This window comes from Impatiens glandulifera, chromosome 4 (assembly GCF_907164915.1).
Source record: "Impatiens glandulifera chromosome 4, dImpGla2.1, whole genome shotgun sequence".
NCBI classification, from domain to species: Eukaryota; Viridiplantae; Streptophyta; class Magnoliopsida; order Ericales; family Balsaminaceae; genus Impatiens; species Impatiens glandulifera.
Genome location: NC_061865.1, coordinates 43,406,024 through 43,419,209, shown reverse-complemented (window position 1 = coordinate 43,419,209; position 13,186 = coordinate 43,406,024). Strand labels below are relative to the sequence as shown.

At 40.3% G+C, this 13,186-nt stretch overlaps 1 protein-coding gene across 1 annotated transcript; it reads right to left on the bottom strand.

Moving 5' to 3' along the window:
• Positions 1-2,415: 2,415 nt before the first annotated feature.
• Positions 2,416-5,968, bottom strand: LOC124935177 (homeobox-leucine zipper protein PROTODERMAL FACTOR 2-like). Its single transcript, XM_047475627.1, has 7 exons — positions 5,724-5,968; positions 5,323-5,396; positions 4,263-4,330; positions 3,856-3,884; positions 3,284-3,434; positions 3,102-3,206; positions 2,416-2,982 (listed from the first exon to the last, which is right to left on the bottom strand). The coding sequence occupies exons 1-7, from the start codon at positions 5,966-5,968 to the stop codon at positions 2,416-2,418; spliced, it is 1,239 nt and encodes a 412-aa protein (XP_047331583.1).
• Between the last annotated feature and the right edge of the window lie 7,218 nt (positions 5,969-13,186).

The window sequence follows — 13,186 nt, the reverse complement described above, 5'->3', positions numbered from 1 at the left end:
CATTAAAATAGATTACCTGAATTAGAAGGTTCGATATAGTTGATGTCTTTAATGCATTCATTGAAGTCCAACATGTGTTGTGTGATCCCCATTTCTGGTTATCTTTCTTGGAAAAATCTTGTGACATTGAAGTCACCCATGTGGATCCAAGGATTATCATCATTGATTTTACTCTTGAGCTCTCTCCATAAATGTTTTCTTTCTCCTGCTACATCGCTTCCATAGATAACAATAAAATAGTATTCCGCCTTTGTTATCCTACTAACAATCTCCACCATGATGACCTGCTTACTATCGAATAACTTTTTGACTTCAACTAAACTATTATTCTAGCCAACCCAGATTCTACTTTTACACTTATCTGAATTATGAATATAAGACAAGTCGCTTCCAAAATAGTCTTTACTGACAATATCGATTTGATTGTGTCTTACTCTCGTCTCCAGTATACCCATAATAATGATTTCCTACATTTCAATTATTCTTTTGACTTCCTTCCTTTTGTTGGGCTCGTTGAGATCCCTAATATTCCAGGTCATTATATTCATGAAGAAAGGTTGACAACGTGCTTATTCCTTCCTTTCCTTTTCCCTGCAATCTTCCTCCATATTTGTGGTTTGTATGGAATTACAGATCTAGTTTCGTTAGAAGAGGAGTTGGATGTTCATTCTCCTACAGGTTCTTTGTTTCATGTATCTGTTGGGACCTGCTTTGTTTCCAGGTTACCTTTCTCTACATTTTCTGTTTTCTTTGGTTCTTCTTCTCGCCCTTCCACATTTTCTTTTCATGTCTTACTTCCCTCTTCTCGAGTTTGATTTCTTTTTGTTCCTTCACCCGAGTTCTGAACTTCTTTTCCTTTGTGTAATTGCTTTCTTTTGTTGCTTGTTTTTCCATCACTATTTCATTTGTACTATGAACCTTTTGTTGCTTGACTTCTCTATTCTACATTTGTTGTTCCTGGTTTTCTTTCTGGTTGACCATTAATTAAGGTCATCTCACTACAGAATGCTTGAAGGTATTGCAGTTCACGCATCCGTACGATCGCCATTCATAGTGTATGCCCATCTTCGTAGCATTGCCCTTCAGGGTTGAACTTCAATGCTCATCCTAGAATATGTGAGATTTTCACTTTCCTTAGTAATTTTTTCCATGTATAGCGGGTTTCCTAGAAGACTAGCAAAATGGCTTAAGGCTTCCGCGTTGTACATGCGGGGAGGAATATTTTTTAACTTGAACCAGATTTACACTATTTCTTTTGGAATACTGTCATAGTACGTACCCTCCTTCCATTTTTAGATCTTCGTGCATTCTTTCCCCACGTGTGTATGTACCAGCTCCAAAAAAATTTCAAAATTAGTCACTTGATTGAATTTCATAAAATACATGCCTTGACGGTTAGAGGTGACCTTCATTAGACCTGCTTTTTCCTAGAAGGCTAGCAAAATTGCTTAAGGCTTCCGGGTTGTACATGTGGGGAGGGATATTTTGTAACTTGAACCAGATTTGCACCATTTCTTTTGGAATACTGTCATAGTTCGTACCCTCCTTCGATTTTTAGATATACGTGCATTCTTTCCCCATGTGTGTATGTAGCAGCTCCAAAATTTTTTCAAAATTAGTCACTTGATTGAATTTCATAAAATACATGCCACGACTGTTAGAGGTGACCTTCATTAGACCTGCTTTTTCCCATTGATTCATGAGTTCTTCCTTGGTGGCTTCAAAAGTGGCATGTTCTTTCCCAATATAATTACTCAATGTAACCTGTTCCCATGATTGAACAAATTTTTCTTCCACATCTGATCGTAGCTTGAACTCAAAGGGATTTTTGAGTTTTTCCACCTTTGTTTTGAATGGACCTAGGAAAATTTGTCCCTTTTCTGGGATTTTGTTTTCACTTTCTTTTGCTAAGTTTTGACTTTACTTTGTCTCTAGATTCTTCTTCCAGACTTGATCAACCTTCCAATTTGGGTTCTTCTTCAGAGTATTAACCTTTGTCTTGGTACATTTTGTCAACTCTTTTATTGTGTTGACGGACCAGTTAACAATAACGTCATACTCCTCTTTTTTTAGAAGGTTCCAATCTTGAAGGCAGTGTAGGTTTAGCTGAATAGTGATTTGTTGAGCCCTTTCTTTGTTTAGAATAATTTCTCCATTCTTAGCTTGCATCAGCATCCTTAAAATTTGGTTTCTCATCCCTTTAAAGTTTGCCCTCTCATTGAAATCCACCCTCCATTTTCCTTTTTCCTTCTATTTGGTTTCCCTTATTTCCCCTACTTTCTTGTTTTCTACATTATTCTGACATTTGATTCCAACCTTAATTTCTTCCAACCCAACACTAATTTTCTTTTGTTCCCTTATTCATTCCTTCTTCTTGATGGTCACCTCTATTTTAGTTTGCTTTCCTTTTTTCCTTTACTTGGAATATGTAGCGACAAGGATGACCCCTACAGGACGACCGGGAATATCTGTGTTACTGATCTTGAGAACTCTAATTTTATTTGGGCCACTGTATGGAATTATATTCCAAACATTCCCTGTAGTCACACTCACTCCCGTATTAAAGATCCCTACCATCCTATCAGACAACCAAGTATGTCTCCTTTTACTTTCCGTACTCATCGCCACAGTGATATCGGAAAAAGGTAGGGTGTTGGACATGACACTGAAGAGACGATCAATTTGGCTCTGGAGAATAACAAGCCAACGTTTGGTGCCAAAAGCTAACCCGGAACTGACCAGAGCCTTGTAAATTGGATGAACATCAGTCACGTGTTGTGCTTCAACGTGCTCTATCCATGTCACGTTTGTGAATCTGTTGGGCATATCTTCAATTATGCACCCATAAGGCCTTTTCCTCGATTTCATTAGATGGAATTCCCGAAATATGTCAAGAGAAACGTCCACCACTACCCAATTTTTTTCACCCACTTGCCTGCAGTACCTTGCCAACAGGTTGTCACGGATATGAACAAAAGGAGTCTACGCATGCGTCTCTATAGAGATCTACAATAGCCAATGTCATTCATTCATTCATATAAACTATATGAAATAATGCAACCAACCATTATATATAATTAAACAAACACGTAATTAATTACCACTTGCAATGCACCATTATAATTTCCTGGAGACAATCCACTCGACAAGATTTCCAAACATGTCGCTTTTGACACAATGACACTCAAAAAGCACTTCCAATTAGCCTGATCATCATCATCAGTATATTTTTTATTTAATAATTATTAATAATAATAATATATTCTAGCTAGCTAGTACGTACCTGACACATAAAAAAATCCAGAAGAGAATGGGAACTAATATTAAGGGTGGTGGAGTGGCAAGAGGACTCGCAGTAAAGACTTTCAGGGCGAGGTCCAAATCTTATGGGGAAAATCTGAAAATACTCATCCTCATTCAACTTTAACCCGATACTACAATCAGAACGATTTGGGATCCACAGAGGTTCCCCCATTTCAGCCATTTTAACAACCTCTTCCATGGATATCATTGCAATCTGCCAAATCATACTCCTGCCTATTTAATCCCTTGGCAGCAGCTGCTGTGGTGTCTACTGGTGCTGCTGATGATGAACATGATGATGATGTGGATGATTCATCCAGGCCCTAGACATGCTACCACCTTGTCCCGGAATCACTACTGTTGCTCTTATCTAGTTTTCCTCTGATCCCATTCTTGAAGACTGCCCTTGGACCATGTAATTGTTGTTAGGACTAGTCCACATGTTCCTACTTCTGTCACATATTGCATTATTTATTAATATACATTTTTATTCATTTATAAGATATATAAACAAAATGAATGTATGAATTAATTCAATAAATTAATACGTACCAGGAAACTATATTAGAAACTCTAGCAACCTGCAACCATTTAAAATTGAATTGATCAAATTAAAGAATAGGACATTAATTGACACATAAATGATGATTCTTATATCATAGGCATCATATATGAATTGAGAACATATACATGTGTTGTTTGCGATACCTTTGAACATTCCATCGTTAAATGCGCAAAAACAATCGAAGAAAAGCATAAATGCCAAAAATCTCAAGATCATAATGGTCTAGAAAATGAACTGAAGAATCAGGAATGAGACGAAATATAAAAAAACCCAAGAACACAACAGAAGAGATAAAAGAGTAATCACTGGGTAAATTAGAAGCAGTTCAGACAAATGGAAAGAAAGGAAAGGGTAGTAACAAAGAAGTTGATAGTTAGATTCCCAAGAATACTACCGAAAACCAAGATGGAATATCAGGGGATGGAAGTATAGATGAGAAGAGGAAAGCAGACTTAGATAAAGCTGAAGTAAGTAAATGCACAAGTAAAGGCAAAGTTGGAACAAGCAAGGATGCAATAATTGATAACGCTATGAGTAGTAACAAATATCCCTTGACATACTAACATAATGACATACTGAAACAAAATCTTTATTTTCCAGTTAAGTTCTGATACAATTAAAGGGAAGTTTATTGAGAAAGTTCTAAGAAATTAGGTAATCATTGATCACAAAAAGTTATCATCAAATGAAACATTCCAATCACTAATTATGATAAAGAGTGTTAAACATAAGAAAAATAAGGGTGTTCGAATTATTCACAAAAGAAAGAGGAAAATACATAAAAGAAAATGATTAACAACGTTTTGAATGCAATGAAGCTTAGTCAAATATGGAATTTCTCATTTGAATTAGACTATTAATGTTTTAGGTTTTGTTGGCTTAGACTATTGGATCTTTCTAAGAACATCTATGAAGATATGAAACTCTTGAAAATAGATATTTTCTAAAGAAGAAAAAAGTCTTGAAAATCTTAAGTGTTGTATATTCAACCTTTACAAACAATCCTTATATAGGAGTAATTAGCCTAGAACCCTAAATTGCTTATACATACAAGCCCAAACCTATTAATAATTAAATAAACCCTAATGGTATAAAAACAATATAAGAATATAATATATTATTATATTATATACACTAACAACAATAAAGGCCTACAACTTTCAATTTTCTGAAAATCAATGCTTAAACTCACAATCTCCCCCATAAGCTTGATTTGGTTCGAGATTCTTCACGTTGAGAAGCTCTCGCATCTCTGCAAATTTGACTCTTGATAGTGCCTTAGTGATAATGTATGTACGCTGCTCTCTAGTGCTTACTAACTCTACAACGATCTGTCAATTCTCGACGCATTCATGAATAAAATGGAACCGAGTGTCGATGTGTTTGCTACGTCCATGAAACACTGGGTTTTTCATTAATTCTATTGCGTACTTGTTGTCAACATAGAGGGTTACCGGCCTCGGCTCGCATCCGAGCACCTCGCTCAACAAGTTTCTTAGCCAAAGTCCATGGCACGACGCTGCAGTAGCTGCCATAAACTCCGCCTCACATGAAGATAAAGCAACAATTCGTTGCTTTTGAGATTGCCACGTGATCAGATTCCCGTTGAGATAAAACACCATCCCTCCAGTACTTTTTCTGTCGTCTATGTCACCAGCTAGGTCATTGTCAGTAAAAACCAACGAGTTCTTCAACTTCTCGTCCTCTTCTTAACTTAATCCCATAACTCGTCGTTCCCTTCACGTAACGAAGAATGTGTTTTATTGTTTGTTGGTGTAGAGTGGTAGGCTTCTCCATGTATCGACTCACTATGCCAACTACATAGGAAATATCGGGTCGAGTGTGCGTCAAGTACTTGAGACACCCGATGATACGCCTATACTCCTTCAGATCCACTATGCTTCCTTCCACATCCTTTCTGAGCTGCAACTTTGCTTCCATTGGATACTTACTCGAGTTACAATCCTCCATTGCAAACTGTTTCAACACCTTCTTCACATAAGTTTCATGTTTCACCTCGATGCTATCTATCTTCCGGTCCACCTCGATACTCATATAATACAAGAGTAGCCCAAGATCACTCATCTCGAACTCCTTCATCATCTGTTTTTGAACTCCTCAACACCCTTGATGCTTGATCCTATCACAATCAAGTCGTCGACATATACACAGACAATGAGTACTTCTTCTCCATGGTTTCTCGTGTACACGGCTTGCTCTTGAGAATACTTCACGAAACCAAGACTCATCATTCTCTTGTTGAGGTAAGTGTTCCACGCCCTTGGTGCTTGACGTAGTCCGTAGAGAGCCTTGTATAACCTGTACACCTTGTGCTCTTTATTCTTGATGATGAAGCATTTAGGTTGGGAGACAGACTTCTTCTTCGATGTCACCATTGAGAAATACTGATTTGACATCCAAATTGTGAATCTCCCATCCACGGTGAGCTACGATGGCAAGAATTAACCTAACTGTGTCAAGTTTCGCCACCGGTGCAAATGTCTCCTCAAAGTCAACGCCTTGCTTCTGCACATAGCCTTTTACTAGCAATCTAGCTTTGTGCTTGAGGATGTTTCCTTTGCTGTCTCTTTTCAACTTGAAAAACCACTTTAACCCGATAGTCTTGTGACTGGATGGTAAATCGGTGAGCTCCCATGTCTTGTTCTTCCTCATAGACTCGAGCTCTTTGTTCATGGCCTCATTCCACGACTCTTCAACTACCGCCTCGTGATATGTTGTTAGCTCGTCGGTTGTGATTAACAACAATTCATAAAGATCCATCTCCACTAGTGGTGCCTCCGTGTAGACATCTCGTAAGATTCTGAACTCCCTTGAATTTTGTACGAGCTTGTTGTTGTCGTTGCACCACTCCCACTTCTTCTCCTCCTCGAACACGGCATCTCTGCTCACATAGTTTTTTCCGTAAGCTGGATTAAGAAACTTGTGCGCCTTGCTTCCGTCTTCGAACTTCACATTTTCTGTAATTTTCTCGTCGAGCTCATTGAGCTTCTCACAATGGCCCTTTATATGGTTTCTTGCTCCATTGTAAGGGTACCACACATCGATGTGATTACACTCATCACCACTTGCGAGGAGTTTCTCTATGACTTTTTCTTCATTGAACATCACCACTTCTAGTTCCTCCTTGGACGGTTCTTGCATGAACTCTTCAAGGTTTGTCTTCTCGTCTCCCTCAGCAAACATTAATACTGGCTCCTCGTCATAAAAGCTAGCGAGGTTTGCATCATCGTCTTCGGGTAAAGCTTTCGTCACTACCTCAATAAACATTAATGCTGACTCCTCATCATAGAAGCTAGTGAGGTTTGCCTCATCGTCAGACCTATTGTTAGGGAAGTTAGACACGTAGTTCCCATACTTTTGACAAGCGTAACACTTCATTGTGCTCTTGTCTTTGCGGGGCTTAGTATCTTCTTGTTGAGGTGAGCTTTCTGCATAACCTCGCCCTTGACCTTGTACTTTTCCACGACCACAGTTATCTCCACCGTTGCCGCTACGACTCGACGATCCAGAAGAAAAATTGGCTTCTCCTTTTTCTTCATTCGTGACATCCATTCATCATGCGTGAGCAATAGGTGCTCCTCCTCTTGGTATTCATAGCCGCAAAGTCTCTCCTCGTGGACTTTGAGATGACCGACGATCTCCTCGACGGTCATATTCTTGAGGTCACCAAATTGCTCGATCGCTGTAACGATCTGCATGTATGTTTGTGGTAAGGCTCTAAGGAACTTCTTGACGACGGAGATCTCCTCCACCTTCTCTCCCAACGAGCGGATACCAGTCACGATGGATGTCAATTTTATGGAGAAATCATCCACCGATTCCCCATTCTTCATACGAATCGCCTCAAATTGTGTCTTCAAGGTTTGCACTTTTTCCTCCTTGACTCTCTCCACTCCAACATGCATTGTCTTTAGCGTCTCCCATGCTATATTAATGGAATCCTTCTCAGCCATTCTATCCATTCGTTCTTCGACATCTTCGAGCATCACGGCTTCCCAAACTCATTGTGCTTGTAAGTTTACCCGCATCTTCAATGCCCAAACCGAGTAGTTACTCTTCGTGAGTAACGGATAGGAGAGCGTCATGTTCCTTTCTCTTCCAATCTTCATTGCCGCCGCATCTCTGGTTGATCTTGTCAACGACTTGTTCTTCAATCTAGCTCTGATACCAAATGTTGGCTTTGACTATTGGATCTTTCTAAAAAAAACTATGAAGATATGAAACTATGGAAAATAGATATTTGCTAAAGAAGAAAAAAGTCTTGAAAATCTGAAGTGTTGTATATTCAACCTTTACAAATAATCCTTATGTTAGGATCTAGATCGCGGGTGGGGAACCGGGGTCTGGCCGGTTAGTACTTTCACTCAATGGTTGGCGCTAATCCGGTTAGAGATTAACACCGGGTTTCAATACTACACAAACTGTCACAAACCCTTGAACCAAGTTCAAGTGCGGAAGTAGTTTGTTTCAGGTTGAAGCAACACACACACAAGATGAATAAATATAGAATCTGGAGAATATCGGTTTGGAAATTAGGAGGTCGGTTTAAGGTTTAGTGAATCGGTTAAAACGATGTAAGTCGGTTAGTATGAGTCGGTTAGGATATTGAGTCGGTTGGAAAATAGACGTGACAGAAAAAAAAGAACACAAGACAGGTTTTTATGGATGTTCGGAGATAAAACTCCTACGTCACCCCTTCTTCTCGAAACCGCGAGAAAGATATTTACTAAGGAATATACAAACATAAATACACGATCGAGACTTATTTACTACTCGATAACCACTCTTACAATTCTCACAAAAATTGTAATCACACTTAAGCTCTCAATCTTGTAGAGAGATAAACACACTTAATTTATCTTGTCTTGTATCTTTGTTTTTCGTATCTTGTATGCTTTGCCTCTTCAACTCCTTTTATAGATGAAATGTGCCAACGGTCACATTTCTTCAATGGATACCTTCAGGATAATCCTTGAATCTGATTGGTTGAGCAGATGTTCAGTGTTGCAGTATTGGCGGTTTAATCTTCCAAGGCATAGGTCAAACCGGCTAGGTTTGTCTTTTACTTAATATAGCAACTGTCGGTTGGACAGTTGCCTGCACTTGGAAGGTTGCGCCTCTAACTTATCCCAGAGGGGAAAGATCTCTTCAGGCAATCTTCTGCAGCCTGCAGAGTATCATCGGACTTATATGGATATGGCAATGTTACAGTCTGTTCCTCTAGTATCATCTTCTGCAGATACTCAAAGTATCTGTTTGCACCGATTTGTAAGTTGTACTTAGTTTGATATTCTTGTCTTCTTTCTCTAAGTAGTCTCTTCACCAGTTTTCCGGTTGGATGCATTTCGGTTTAAGATGTCTACCAGTTGTTCATAGCTTTAGGTTAACCGGATAGCTTTCCGGTTTTGAATACATCCTCTGCTTCTTCTTCTAACCGTTTAGATTCTTTGATCGGTTGGATTCTTGACCGGTCAAATTCTTGACCGGTCAAATTCTTGACCGTTCCTGCACAGGAAGTTTGTTTTGTTAAGTTCTTATTTTTAATCGGTCTAATTTATCTAACAATTTCTCCCTTTTTGATTATTTTATTTAAAATATTCAAAATCATGAAAGAAGTAAGAAGTAGGCCGGTTGTTTTAAAATTTTGTTTGATCGGATTTTTGAAAATGACTTGGGAAAATTTTTTGAAAAATTTTGGAAAAACATTTTTTGGAAAAAATTTGTCTTTGAACAAAAATTTTATCTTATCAATTTCTCCCTTTTTGATTATTTTATTTAAAATATTCAAAACAATGTAAGAAGTAAATTGTAGGCCGGTTTCCAAAAATACTTTATATATATAAAAGTAGGAAATAAAGTTAACATAAATAAAAGATAATTAAAAATTGTATTCCCTCTTCTTAGGCATGTATCTTTCCCGTAGATATTCATCCATCAATCCCTTTCCCAGATTGCAGGGATCGACGCCAACTCCGGAGGAAGATGATTGACCGCCCGAGGTTCCGGTGAATGGTGAAACCTGTGAGGGAACCGATCTGATTGGAACCGCCTCGATACCCCATGTGCTTTTGTGCAGTGGTATATCCTTCTTTCTCGACCTCTTCAACTTCTGGTGAAACCGGGTTGGGTGGAGGAGCAACAGTCGGTTCAGCAATGTCATCCAACAGGTGTTTAGTCTGTTTAGCCGCTGCTTTCTTGGAGGCCTTTCTCTTTTTGGTTGTCGGACCGGTTGATGGAGCAACCGCCTTTCATTTCTTATTTGCATCAGCGATATCCTCTAATATCAGATGTTGTTAGAATAGCCGAGCCGAATCCTCATTTGCTTGAACTGCTTGTTCCGGAGCGGCATCTTTCATCACTTGAACATGTTTGGCCAGGGCTGCATCCTTCTGTTCCCTTTCCTTCTGAAGCCGAATTTTCTCGTTTTCAGCTTCTTGGATCTTTTGAGCCGCGATCTCGTTCGCTTTCTCAAGCGCCTCGTCGGCTGCTAACTTGGCCGTTATCATCTCCGCCAGCTGTTCGGATACCGTTTTTAGTTCGGCTTGGGTCTGGGCATGCCTTTCTTCAAGCGCTGCCATTCTTTCAAGTATTGAATTGGCCTGGTTGCCGGATTGGAACAGACCCTCTTCAAGAAATGCCATCCTTTGATCTATTGTCGTAAGTTGTTTGGTGGTATTGTTGTGACCCTCTTCAAGAGTCATTAGCCTTTGATCCATTAAACCGAGCCGCTGGTCGGTTTGAGCAAGACCGTTCTCCAGATTTGTAGTTCTTTCTGTCGTGTAGCTGAATAGTTGGTCGGTCAGGCCGTAGTTATCTTCAACGGCTATAAGCCGTTGAACCGAAGAATTCAGTTTTTCACCAGTAGACTCAATCAACCGGTTGGATTTCTTCGCTCTTTCCTTCATTTTCTTCTACCACGGCATGATGACATCATTAAAAAATTCATCGATTAAGTCCATGACCTTGTCCTCGGTTAGAGAAGGCACCGGCGTTTTGTCGGATTGTGGAGTCCCGGGCCGATCGGTGAGCAGAGTATCCGTTTCGGTTTCAATGTTGTTGACTGTGGGTCCCGGTGGAGGAGGGGCATTTTCGGCCTCATTCGGATTCGGACCGCCGTTGGATTCGTGACTGTCATCACCTTCAGGATGAGATCTGGAAAAGTGTGAAGCTTCTTGTTGAGCGGGATCCGATTCCAACCGCGTCATCTCATCGGTTAGCTCCCGTTCCTTAGCCGTTAATATTTCCAACACCAATACATCGAGCTAGGTTTTCTCCTCTTCAGGGACATTCTTTTCACGAAGGTGACGGATGTGGCCGGTGAGTTCTATCAACCGGGCGTGCGGTTCAACCATCCTTCCTCTTCGAAGAGCGGTGACCACGCTTTTAGTCTTTGTAAGGTCGAGTACCGACCTTTCCTTCTCCACCAGTTTTTCATATCTCTGATGAGCGGGATGCTCTGGTAACATGTCGGCATAACAGACTTCATGCCGTTCCAGAGCCCATTGATAATAGACATTGCTCACAACATGAGCCTGCTTGAAAAGTTGTTCTATTATTTGGGAGACAAGTTCCTCTCTCAATTGCCGAACGTTGTCGTCCGCGGTTTCAAATACCTCCGGTCGTCTGGCTGAACCGGTTCCATCATTGACGTTTCTGGACGGTTGTTCTTCATTGATGGCCTTCCCTTTCCCTTTGTCTAACCGATTTTCCTCGCCGTTATTGGAGTTGGTCCGGCTAGATCTAGTTTCGGAGTCCTCCAGATTAGGATTGTCGGCTTGAATATTAGACGATCTGGACGTGTGCGGAACCGCATTGCTTCCGAATTGTTCATCCGCCGGAGCCTTTTTCTTTCTAGGCTGCCATTTCCTACGACGAGTGGTTGGTTGTTTACCGACTGAGACCTTCACTCTTCCTGGTTTGGCCGCTGTTTTCAGAAAATGGGTGGATCTTATTATCTTGCTGGAAGGAATAATAACACCCGGGCCGGTTTCGGCATTTGAGTGGCGCATCAGCTTGCCGAGAGGAACGACGTATCTCCAAGACCGTTTTGAAGACGGATCCACCATCTCACACAGATTGGAGAAAACAACCTTGGCCCAGTTGACCTTAATGCCTCTGACCAAGCCGGCCAGCATCTCAATTTTCGAACGTATGGGGCTATCATAGTTGCCTCCTCTTCCTTGGACCGACTTTGAGAGAATCTCGCAAAGTGGCCTGAATTCCGGTTTAAGTTTGTTTTCTTACCGGAAACCATTATCGGTTGGTTAGTATCTGATACATCAAAGCGAACCGGAAGGAGTTCGTCCTCGTTTGTTTCCACGAAGAAGTCACTCCCTTCCGTCGGTAAGCGGAGAACTTCAGCAACCAATTCTTTTGTGATTTTAAAAGGTACTCCACCGATTGTTGCGGATATAATTCCTTCATTGAGTACGGCGGTTTGGAAAAATTCCGTGACCGCGTCTTGATACAAGACGAACGGTCCATTCAGAAAGTGTTCAAGACCCGAGGTAGATATAAGATTCAATACTTGTTTTGCCTCCGTCGATCCGTTGGTTCGAATTTCTTCGAAATTCACTTGGAAAATGTGAGTGAAGAGCACAGAATTGCGACCCAATTTGCTTAGAGAGACCGGAAGTTGGAAAGATTGAGAGCTTAAGAATAAGTTGAATGTTAAAGAGAGTAAGCAGATTCGCGGAAGAGGGAAATAAAATGGCGAATGAAGGTATTTATAGGTCGCGGCCTGGAATGCGAACCGACGCGAACCGTCACATCAAGAAAGGATGACAATTTTCCCTCCAAAACGTGTTGGCGGTAAGTCTTTGGGCGGGAGCCTTTTGGCGGGAGTTTTTTTGGCAGGAAGTTATTAAAGCGATTAACCTTTTAACCGGTAATTAAGGAAGCGGTGATTTAATTTAACCGGTAAATAATAAGTCGGTAAGCGATTTTAACCGGTTGAGAATTTAAACCGATATTTGAACTTTGTAATTTTGAACCAATTTTTGAACTTTATAATTTAAATTCATATTTGATTAACGAAGAAGACATAATAGAACCGATATGAAAATCGGATTGAAATACAATTACAAGGGTAAGATTAACTGTCCTAGAACCTAAATCATTTTAGAGAGTTTGTCATCCGCCATTTCCTCGTTGAGGACGTTTGAGAGATTCACCGGTGTACCCGGTCCAAGATTTGGAATCCAGGCCTGAATGACACGACTCAGTTGAGGAGCATAGCCGAACCGTTTCTTCGTTTCAACCATGGTTTCAAGTTGTTGAAGATGACCGATGCCCAGT